Genomic DNA, 12440 nt, shown 5'->3' on the forward strand with positions numbered 1-12440 from the left:
TTCATTTCTTAGATATATTTCGATCTCTTGGATTTTCTTCAATCGATAGACTTGACTTTCATCAGGCTCATGATCCGGTGCACTCGGTGGTAAACTAGGATATAGTTTCATAACATCTGTCATATTTATTCTATCAGTAGATGCATGGTAATTCCAACAAATGATACGTTCTTATCATGGTGATATTCGTCCGTTAGCATGAGCTCGAGAGGATCCTTCGAGCACTTCAAAGGAAAGTATACGGAGTTATTAAAATGCCACGATAACATGTCTCCCCATGAATTTTCTTTGGTCGGAAGCATAGCCAGTATCTTGGATTTTTTTCCATTAAGAAGGCAGTCATCCTCGTCAAACAAGTCGTAACCTATGATATACATCGGTTTTGTAATATGAATCGTAGTCACCCTTCATATAGTTTTTTTTACTGGGATCATAGGTTAGACCCAATAGCTCTTGCAGTTGTCTATGAATCACCACCGTGTACCCGTCATTGACCTGGAGCCTGCATAGTCCATTTTTAATGACAAAAAGCTGTATTTTGCCCTGTGCCTGGGTATTGACGATGGCCGCGATATCTTCAATCTTATACAGGCCGTTCATGATTTCAATGCGAAGAACTGTCTGATCGGGTCCTACTTTGCGTATTGTAAAATCATTGTTGCTGTAGAGATTCAGCCACGTAGGGCGTATACTAATGGATTTCAGGGCTATCCGCGTATCCTGCCCTAGGTAATCTTCAAAAATCGTAGGCTTCTCTATATTTGTGACATACAGCTGTCGCATCTTTATTTAAAGAAAAAAAGAATGAATATTTGCTCCTATAGCCCTCGGGCAAAGTATGCCCCTAATCATGGGTGTTATCTCGAGAGACTCAAGGGCTCGGACCTTACCCAGCAGGACATCGTTGTTGATGCTCGCGGATCGTCATTTAGGGTATGGTTCCCCAATATCTTCGTAGACTATGTTTTCCACAGTAATCCTCCGGTCATATAGTATATAATATAGTCGGAAGTGAGGGCTCCGCGATTGATGCCCAACGACTATACTTGACGACATTCGAACAATTGGTGATTAGACCTACGTCGCTGGGTAGGGATATCAGTGAATTCGAGAATGTACTTAGATATACGAGATCCAAGGTAGACTTCTCGGTAGCATACGGGGTTTACATGATCCCCTCAGATATAAACCTGAGGATCGGGAATGTCCAAGGATTTAATAACAAGATCCTGATCAGTCAGGACCATTTCAAGATTGGTATCAATCCTAATATTAACGCTCCGCATGCTGTTACCATACCGAGGAAGCAGGTACATGATATACCCCTCCCTCCACCATCCTCCGAGGAAGCTGCTGTTCACGAGGATACCAAAGCCACGCTGGTTACGGTAGGAGTAGGGCTAATCCTCGCTTTCATGTGGATGAAGAAATAGGTCTAATGTGTTTTTTCAACATACTAGACTCTCAATGCGATTTACCCTTACTCCCCCTGTTACCTATATACGCAACAACTATAGGCTAGGTAGAGGTGTCTCGCTACATACTCCACAACTTTAGCAGCTACCCTGAAGAAAAACGACACAACAGTGCCAATAATCCCCGGCAAGGCGACTCCCGCTTTGCCAGCAAGGTACTTTAAAAATTTCCCGAGTCTCTCCAATTGTTTTTGCAAAAACCCTTTGCTACCACCACTTCCTCCCGCACCTGCTGCCCCATTTCCTCCAGTGACGGTGAGCACGATGGTAGAGACCAATAGACTAACAGCTGAGACGATGCTCGCGATAGTGACCCCCTGTTCCTTAAATAGGATTGTCAGCTTCTCCCTTAGTGATGTGTCGTCCTCAGCGATTTTCATGAGAGTCTCCTTAATCGCCTTCAGTTGATTGTTGATATCCTTATCCCAAATTTTTTGTTGATCCTCGGATACACCTGGGGTAGCTTTCTTTGTTTTTAAGCTCTTTAGTTTACCGCTGAGAGTCTGAAGATCGCGCTTAAACCCCCTTCTTTCACGTTCGTCGAAAGCTTCGGTAAAGGAAGTATCCTCTATCAAACTCTTCGTTTCATCAAGCACGTTCTCGAGTAATGGCAACATCTCGATGTCTAGGGGGTTGTCCTCGAGGGTATCAATATTATTCAAGAGTCCCTGCGCCATCTTTTTACTACCTTTGTGTGGTGTGGTATAGTCAGTAAACCCCATGGTTTGCAACCTACCAGCGCCCAAGGCTTTTTTTATCGCACCCATGGCTCTCAACTCACCATTTTGTTTTGTAAGCTCTATACCATCGTAGGTAAGCTGATTACCTTCTATTGTAAAGTTATCATTGTGTCTGGCATTCGGTTGCCCCAGCTCCTTACTAAGAGCTTCGTATAGGCTATCAACTTTTGATGTTAGTATCTCCTGCCTTGCCGCGAGAGTGTCACCTTGTGAAGGTATTGCGGACGTAGTGCTTGTATCAGGAATATCCTCGGGTCTAAGGATCTCACTCTCGCTACTAAACTCTTCGGGTTCATCTTCTATATCTCGTTCTGGCGTTAAGTCTCCTTTATATCCTGGATTATCCATAGTTTATCTCAACTCCAAACTGCTATAAATAAATGAGTGTATTTGGTAAATTAGATCCGCATAAGGAATTGAAAATCATGTATGACATGAAGGGAAAAAAACAAAGGTTGAAAGTATCGCATATACCGTCCACAATCAACCAAAACGAAGATTTGTACGTGGACGTACCCAACCTTGGTCAAAACGACATAATTTTCCCAGGTTCAATCAAGTTGTTGTTCGACTTGGAATTGACTGGTACAAACACCAAGCGTACCATCTTATCAAACATCGGCAAAGCATTGGTACAGAACCTTCGTATAACACTCAACGGGAATGAAATCCAGAATATCGCTGACTACAACGTGCTCGCAGTGTACCGTGATCTTTGGATTTCAAAATTTGATAGGAACAATAACATGATCCTTCAGGGTATTAATCCGAATGACGGGACCATAAGAGCTCTGCAAGTCAAAGCCAGCGACCATGTTGGTAATAATGAGGAAAAGGCGATTGTAGCAGCTTACGGCAACACATTTTGCATACCTCTTGGCTCCATGTTTGAGCTCACGAGGGATCTCCCGTTTTAACAATATGGAATCCATGATCGGCTCCAGTTCATCCTGCATTTTACTCCGTACGGTGATGTGATAAAGGGCTCCGGGACCCCAACCGTTGGAAGCACACCGGCCAAAGCAGCCGATGCTAGTTATAAAATTACCAATATTGCGCTCGAGTTTGATAAAGTGACAAACGAGGAGCTAGCAAGTGCGATGATGTCGCGCTACAGCCGTCTAGCTCTACCTTATGAGCGTGTACTCCGCAGCAAAGTTGTCACGATGAAGAAAGCTGACACATCCTAAAATCTCCAGCTCGATACCCCTGCCCAGAGCTTAAAGGGTGTCATCCTATTATTTCAGGATCCTACCGTGGTCAAAGCATACGCTGGTAATAACGAAAAATATTATAACCTGAAGATCGAGAAAATCTCGATCACTATCGAGGGTGAACCTAATCAACTGTATAGCTCAAACATGTTACCGAAAGATCACATGGAACAAGTAGCGGGGCTCTTCGGATCCCATAATTCCATAGTGACCATTGGCCAATATCTAACGGAAAGATACTCTTTGATTCTGGATTTCCGGAGTAGTTTGGATGAAACACTCCACGTAAGTGGAAGGCCGCTTCAGAGGCTTAGCGTCGGGATCACGCATCACATCACCAAGAAGGCTGACGGCACGGGGGATATACGTTGCTACGTGTACTTGTTGATGGATGCTCAATTAAACATCCTGGATGGTAGGTTTCACTCTGTTGAGTATTAAGACCAAATATTCAGTATCATAACGTTATTCTATGACTCATAAACTATAGAATAAAGATGGCAAGTCTCGCGATTATGGCTGGTGGGGCGCTGATTAACGCCCTAGCGTTTAGTGGTAGTAACTATTTGTTCAGCAAACTCTCGGGTCATGGGGAACAAGAGCGCAGACGGCACGATTTAACGGTGGAGAAATTACAAGCTGCACAAGCTCAATGGGTCCGTGAAAGACAAGTAAAAATAGACTGGTATAACCGACGGCGGGAGAAACAAAGGCAAGCGGATCAGAGTTTGAAAGAGCTTGATGAGGGTATGCGGGAGTATTTCATAGCAACAATTGAGAAAGCTCCAAAGCTTTCCGACTTCTATACACCTTCGAAGCAACAACAAGACGGTGAGCTGACGTTCATTCTTGGCTCATTAGCCCTTTTGGGGTTCGTGGCGTACAAGTATATGCAATAACTTTTCTATATGTAATAAATATGTCGAAAACAAAAGCACATATTGTTACCGATAAGGAAGCTGAAAAACTAAGTCAAATCTACTATTCTCCATAACATCTATGGACTGGACGGAAAGCTATTAAACTACTCTCAGAGCAGAGTGGTCTTTCCAAAAAGAAAGTCATACATTGGCTTACAGTCGTCAGTTGCTCCGGTTAAGGCATATCAAAGGACCTAAGCGCATTGATTACCCGCATTTCACAATCACAAAGCCGAATCAAATGATATTGAAGAAGAACTAATTTGTTCATCACTAACATACTGCCAAGCAGTGAGCGGAATTCGATCCGCGGTCCCCAGAACTGGTAGCCGCAGACGAACCCACTACACTAGTTCCCGTCATGATCAGAGGTCTAACCGGGGTGAAGCATTCTCTGTTGAGAATGAAATACGGATGTACTATGATAAATATTCACCTATATCCGAATCAAATGCACCAGTTTGATATCTTGTACACGCCACATGATAAATTGTATGGAAATACCTGCAAATACATCCTCACAGGCATCGATGTAGCTTCGCGCTACAAAGTGGTTAGACCATTGAGAACCAAGAAAAGCCAGGAAGTAGCCGACATGCTCAAGGACATTTACAAAGCAGGACCTTTACGTTATCCTCAGACTTTTCAATGTGATAAAGGCAGTGAGTTTAAATCGAACGTGACAAAGCTCCTGGAAGGTAAAGAAGTGGAAATCAAGCGGGCCACCACCAAGTATCACCATACTTTCACGGCTTTTGTTGAAAGTTACAACAAAATGCTAGCGGAAAGACTCTTCAAGCCTCAAGATGCGCAGGAGCTGGTCAGTGACGAACAGAGTACCACCTGGGTGAAACACTTATACAATATCGTGAAAACCATGAACAATAGTAAGACCGTCATGATCGGAATGAAACCTTCATCTGCCGTGAAGCTTGATGAGGTCCCACTCGCGAAAAGCGAGGAGTATCCCGCTCTACCCGACGATGGCCTATACTTGTATCTGCTTCAGCCGGGGAAAGAGCATTGGGATGCTCGGAGACGTGCTACGGATGCCTATTGGAGCAAGAAAACGTACAGACTCGACCGTATCGTAACAGGTACCCGTCTCCTGTACTATTTAAAAGACGGGCCTGATCGAAGTTTTGTATCTAAGGAATTGCTACTGGTGCCCGAGGACGTCGAAATTCCGCCGGAACATGTGAAAGAATGGTAAATTTCTCGATTTTTGTGGCTCATAAGAGCTACAAAAACACATTATGACATATCGATATCATACAACCGTTCGAATAACTCGCGCGTGGCGTTATCGGGTAAACTAAAATGATTTATTCATGAGTTCTCTATACCAAGATTATTATCCCTGAATCTATTCCATGTGTGTACGGCGTTTGGATCATCGCATATTGGATTTCTTTCTACCATATTGGGATACATCTCCCGTAGGATACGGAGCTGATCGTTTAATGATCTGCGCTGACAACGAATGATATAGTGGGGATGTTGGTCTTTTTTCCCAAATTCATTAGAGTTATTTTTATCAATAACACAGACTACATTATCGTATGGATAACCATTAGGAACATATCGATCACGAAGCTCTGCATTTTCCAATGTTCTGAGATAGAGCTGGTTCTCTCGCTCTTGAAGGTCATCGTTGAGTATTGTCAGGGCTTGACGATATTCTTCTATTTCATTTTGTAATTTTTTGATACCCTTCATCGCAAGTAATTTCATAATCTCAAGAGCCCTTGGTTTTCTAGATCTATGTACAATCTCTAATGCAGCATCCAGGGTCACGAAAGCATCGTCTCCGCTTACTTCCTTGGACCATGCGGCAGCTGCATGGTCTGTGATCTCATTACGAGGCGTGGTTTTTACGTCTCTGTAAGTTGCTCTTATATCAGCAAAAAACCTTCCCAAATCAGCACGCTTAAACATGGGTTGACCCTTATTATTTAATAATATCTCAATAGCTGCATCCATATATCGTAATGACATTTTATTTTAAATAATGGTTCCAACCAGGGTGATCATTAGGACAGACACGAATCCGAAAAAATACATGGTGTTCCTCTGATACCTTTCCCTTTCTAATGCATCCCTTAGCACTTCATCAAGAGCCTCCAGACTCCGCTCAAAATGGGGTATGCGATCGAGCTCTTCATAACAAGCCCTCAATTGTTGTTTTATAAAAATATAATATGACATATTTATTCTAGAACAGCCCAAGTCCTTGGGAACTCGAGCCGAATATACAAACAGGCATGTTTGGATTTTTTCAACTGATTCTTGATCGCTTCCCAGTCGTTAATTATGTTGTTTCTTCATCCACCAATTTCATGTCACTCCTTTCGTGAGGATACCACAGGAGTAGCATTTTTTTTTGTCGGCGGAGGTTCTTGGGGATTGCCGTGTAAGCTTGCGTAAGGATCCAGAGACTGTGCCTTCGATGTCTCCCAGATATTGCGAGCTCAAGTAAGGGTTGCCTGCGTTTATCCATGGATTCATCAGCGATCATATCGTCGACGATGAATAATGTTTCTTCACCTGCCAGCAGAGACGACAGCTTATCGATCCATTCAAATAACTGATCCTGCTGTTCTATCAAAAACACATAATCATCCTTCCAAAGCGATGGTTTTCCAGATAAGTCTTGTTCAACCGCAGGGTGGGGCAAAGGATTATAATATTATGAAAGTGACCCCTGTAAGAACCCTCCAAAAGATCGAGAACTCTTTGTGTTTTGCCACAGCTTGTGGGGCCAGCGAAGATTACTGTATTGGATTCTTTAACAACATTTATGTTTGTTGTATGCCATGGACAGACTTTTTTTATTTTGGAGGCATCATGGAACGCTTATACCAGCCTTGTTTTATTGCGTAATCGTCAAATAAGATCGCACCAGTCATATATCCAGCGAGCTTAAGCCCATCCTCCAGATCCATTTTCGCGCCTGGTCGAGAAACACCCAATGCTTTTTTAGCACCCAGCGCTAGTAGGATAGTATATGATACTAATCTCACGGACTCCCATAAAGAATCTATAACCTCTTTCTGATATTCTTTGCTGCTCATACTTTATTATAGGACTCATCGCATGTGAAAAATATCAATCTCTGCCTTAGGCTCCTGCCTCACGCTTGGTTGCTGAGCCACTGGTGCAGGCTGCTGGGTACTCGCGGATTTTCTACGAGTAAAATATAGGACACCTCCAATACATGCGATCGCGAGTAGGCTTCCACCAATGTATACACCACTTCCCATAGACTTGGGGGGACCTGCTGTAGGAACCTTACTCTCTTGGGAAGTACCTCCCCCGATGTTCTTTTTCAACTCAAGCTTGTTCTTGCGATTCCATTCCGCAAGTTTCTTACCAGCAGCAACACGACCTTCTTTTTTCTTGGTGATTACTTGATTAGGTTCTTCACTCATTTCTTATCTCCAACGAGTTACAAAATCACTTTCTTTTTACATTAAGATAGAGGGATAGACCCCGTTCCTCAAGGATCTCCATGGTCTCTTTTATCCCCGTGAGTTTGCTTCAGGAGTGTTTAAATCTCTCTCAAAGTATCGCAGGAACTCTCTAAACGTCATGGGTTCTTTCTTGGACGGCGCTCTTCCAAGCTTTCTATCCCTCATCAGTGCCGCTAGTCTGTGCCCCTGGGCAACCCTTCCCGGGTGCTTTTTGTGCACTTCAACAATTTTTTCGACGGTCTCTGTTTGTTGTTTTTGTTGGTTGATAATAATACTACACGCGCTGCTCATCTTTTTGTTGCTCTTCATCAACCTTCTCTTTAACTACCTTGGACGTTGAGAGCTGGGTGTGATTGATGGTATGGGCTGCCACCAACAGAGGCGCGAGGAATCGACCAAAGGCTGTGTAAAGGACTATACCCAGGTCAGCCATGGATTCTTTTATAATAGGGTCCCCCTCTAGATCCTGGCGTAGGGCCTCGGTATCATCTAAAGATACAAGGTTGCCGATGGCTTTAGTATACATACTTATCGCATGGGTACTGAGAGCTCTGGCAGTTTTTTCTCCTTTCTCATATAGTTCTTTTTCGACTACCTCGGCATGTATTTTCTCGATAACCTCGGGTGATGCTTTGTCCAGGAATGCCTCAGTATATTTTTTAGGCAGTAAATGTGGCTTCGATTTACGAGCGATTTTCGATTTATGGCGCTTATCTATGAGTTGATCAACAGCCCCCGCTGGTGTGTCTACAACATCGAAAATATCAACGAGATTTGACATGTTTATTATTATCCTTCTATATTTCAAATAACAGAGAATGATAGCAATATATGGGAGCAATATAGCGATTAATAGCAATTTATTTATTTTATTTCTCTTTCAACCGGTAATGTCCCCTAGCCAGTGTTGTTATTTAATCCACCTGAACGACCCGGTTATCATCAGCAGCATTAAGGGCAATTTTATTCACTTCCTGAGTGTATATATTATGGCCTTTATTCTGAATACACCTCCATGTTTTATTAATATCAATACCTTCCTTCAGACATCGTTGATAATCTTCGAAAGTTATACATTTTTTGGTAACAGCACGTTTTACACCCTTGGCCTTTCGATCACCGCCGTCTTTTGTGAGGCTCTTCTATGCATAAGCCTTAGGCCGTAATGTAATAAATGAAGTCATGATCTTACCACCGAGCTCATCCTTGAATAACCCAACGATCTTCTTGTTTTCCCGATGGGCAGGGGTCTGTTGTCATTATTGTCATAAGCACTCGTGTCAAAACGTGTTTCCACATCATCGGCAATATCGTGATAAAAATCTTATTCAGTATCCATATAGCAGATCCGCAACTTACTACCATACTTTGGCTGCATATACTTATAGTGGAACTCATACATCACGGTCTTTGACTGGTCTAAAATAGCCTGACCTATATAAATCGGCTTATTCATTTTGATTCCCGTTCTACCCATCTCAATACCCATGAGGTATTCACTAAAACTTATGCCGCTTTTAAAGTTTGGTTGCATGGTGAGTTTTGTATATGCGGCTTCATTCGTGACTAACTTGATATTTCTATGGTTCCTGATATTCTCCATAGTTTTCCCGAACACGCTCAAATTCATAAGCTTATAAAAATCCTTCTCGAACTCTTTCTTGGCGGCAGTTCTCAGCTTTGTGTTGTGATCTATATACTCCCGGAGCCAGGCACTATGTTGAAAGTGGATAGCGCGGTGAACCTTCTTAAGCTCGAGCCCATGCTTTAGGGCTTGGTGAAGAGCTCCGATGTGTACCACATATTTCTGTTTACTCTCAAGATTTGGTATAAGCTTTTCAACTCTATGAATCATCCTACGCTCCAGCAGGAAAGGCAGCTGATTGTGTTTATCATGTAGGCTCTTTGGGTAGTTGATATCAACCTCCAATAAATAGCCGTGATTGTTGTCAGCGACGAGTTTATCTATCTTTTTTTCATCGATTACCTCTACATTTGATATCCATTTGAATCCATTAGTTGGCAGATTTTGACGCACGGCCCAACCGTATAGGTTGTTGGTATCGAGGTACTGCAAGTATGACGACTCATTATCAGGGTCATATTGGTCCCCCATATATTTGTTATTCGCCTTGGCATATCGGTGTACAGCCTGGGTTATACCACCTCGTATTCCTCGTTCGAAGAGGAGCAACATATCCGGATCAGTTAAAAGTTCAAGCCTTACACCCGTGTATTTGAGTGCTGCCTTCCAGGCCAGGCCTGGGGCGCTGTAGAAATGGGCAGGGTCGAATTTGTATTGATTCTGGCAGACTCCCCGAAAATTCTGAAAGATGTCAGTCAATAGCAGGACATCCGTCACCAGATATGCGTCATGGTAATCGCCCATGGTAGTCTCTGAGCCCTTTGGAGTAATAGCACTCGGAATTTTTGAGCGTGCTCATAGTCATGATCGCTTATACCATTCATGTTTAAATTGCTATAGAAGGAATCCTTCGATGGCAGCTCAGTCTCCTCGAATCGTTTCCAAGTATTCATATATGAATATGGGTATATTCCTTTGCATCGCATGAGCTTAAAGGTGTCATCCTTAGTGAAATACCTACGGAGATTTTTGCATTGTTCATCATCGAGGTTGCTTGCCAATTTTTCTAAGGAGGAGGACATGAAGCGACAACTATTGATGAATCTTATTTCGATCTTCTTATAAAATTCACCGTCACCATACCCCATACCTGCAATGGGTACTTTAATTTTTACATTAAAACTGATGTACTTTTCGGTATTCTCTGCGATACAACCTATGTCCTGAGTATCATATTTTTCACCTAATTCACGGATGAATAAGTGCGCATCGTACCCCGATATGTTGTGGAAGATCACAGGCACGTGGCTTGGTATCTTGTATCTAAGGTTGCAGATCGCGTGCGCTGCTCCTCTGTATAACCTCGTATAGTGACAATGGTCTCAAACTTTACGGCTATATTCGTCGTTGTCAAAAGGTTTCATGCAGATATGAGGCTGAGTCATGAGGCTGAGTCATGCTCCCTCTTTAGTACCTCCGTTAATGATATCATGTTCTGTTGAGGGTAGGTGCTGTAAAGTCGCTTTATCTCATGCTCTAGATGATCGACGAACTTCTTTACACAGTCTTCACCTCTATAGACTGCTAGCGGATCTGACACTTCTCCATAAGCAAAGGTGGAGTATGTGGCCCACCCGCATGGTACATGCTTATTCAACGTCTTAGTCTTGGTATCCCGGGCATTCTCTTTCATTGGGATTAGTAGGCTTTCAAAATCGGCATAGATGACGAATGGGATCATAAATTGCTGTTGACCATCTTGATAATATAAACATTTTTCTTTTTCACTCGGCATCGTTATCTTTACCGCTTCATTATCGTTGCAACATAGTGGTTATCGCGGGATTCTATCGTTTAAAACCCTTGTAGGCAATTCAGACAAAAATGCATTTTCCCATGGTTTTTAGATATTTCACGTCCTAGTAGTCTTGATAGATTTTTTATGGCCACGTAATGGCTCTTCTTGTCATCCGTTACTAATAGCAGATTAATGTATGGCGGCGATAATTGACCATTTAAAGCATTCTTGATCGTTGTTATTCGGATTAATTATGGCTCTCTTAGTAGCGATCCACTTGCGTGTTTCAGTATATGATGAGCCCCGCGTTCAGTTTGTGAAAGTCTACATCGAGGTGTTGAATAAGACCGATACTAAAACCGCTCTTGGGTAGCGCGGGATTCTCCACATGCGTTCTAATTTGAGCAAACATTGTGTCCATCGATTCATCCACTATGTTGCCTTGGAATATAGATGTCATGTTGCTGTGAAAGACTTTGTCTACTTCAATGAACTCATTGGTACCATCAATGGGTTTCCTCCATAGGATCCATAGGGAGCACTGAATTTTTGCAGAGCCCATGCCTTCCACCTGATTCTCGATCAAATTTTTCACATGTGATCGTATCATACTAAGATATCCATTCATATCTGTTCCGTCTATACCAGCTATACGAAAACTCCGGAATGTCTTATGTAGTGCATGCTTGTTTTTCTTGAGGCGTAAAATCTTGCTTTGGTTGCTCTGTAGCCTGTAGCATGATCCTCCTTCGCTTCTTCCTCGACCTCGCCAACCAGGGTCTTCTTGGCACCATCATATAGTGAAAGTATTCGTGATTTTATCGATGTATATATACTTTGCACTGGTTTCTTTATAATCTCAGGTACATGTGATAATAGCCAGTCTGACCATTCCCGTAGCTTACTTTTGACTACTGGACGAGTTCTCTTCAGCTCCTGACGTTCAAACTCGTCAATTCCCCAAGCGTAGGAACGTAAGGCTCGATGTTCTTCTTAATAGGACGTGATCTAGCCATTTCATGTTTTTCAAAAATGTCCATGGCTTGTGATGAGAATGAGGTATGATGTGTATTTAATAAAGCAACTAGGTCTGCTTTGCGTAATTTTGAATAACCTGTAAGCCCACGTGTTTTTGCAATTACGTGTAATTGTTTTACAGTATTTGAATTTAAATCCATCTCCCTTATTATATATAATTTTTTTAATTTCAACAAAATTTTGGCACGGTCATGAAA

General features: G+C 42.5%; 1 protein-coding gene across 1 annotated transcript; it reads right to left on the minus strand.

Moving 5' to 3' along the window:
* Window positions 1–8736: 8736 nt before the first annotated feature.
* Window positions 8737–11202, minus strand: LOC130642176 (uncharacterized). Its single transcript, XM_057449261.1, has 5 exons — window positions 10882–11202; window positions 10244–10630; window positions 9257–10148; window positions 9015–9145; window positions 8737–8964 (listed from the first exon to the last, which is right to left on the minus strand). Exons 1-5 carry the CDS (start codon window positions 11200–11202, stop codon window positions 8737–8739), a joined length of 1959 nt encoding a protein of 652 aa, XP_057305244.1.
* Between the last annotated feature and the right edge of the window lie 1238 nt (window positions 11203–12440).

This window comes from Hydractinia symbiolongicarpus, chromosome 4 (assembly GCF_029227915.1).
Source record: "Hydractinia symbiolongicarpus strain clone_291-10 chromosome 4, HSymV2.1, whole genome shotgun sequence".
In the NCBI taxonomy this organism is placed as follows: domain Eukaryota; kingdom Metazoa; phylum Cnidaria; class Hydrozoa; order Anthoathecata; family Hydractiniidae; genus Hydractinia; species Hydractinia symbiolongicarpus.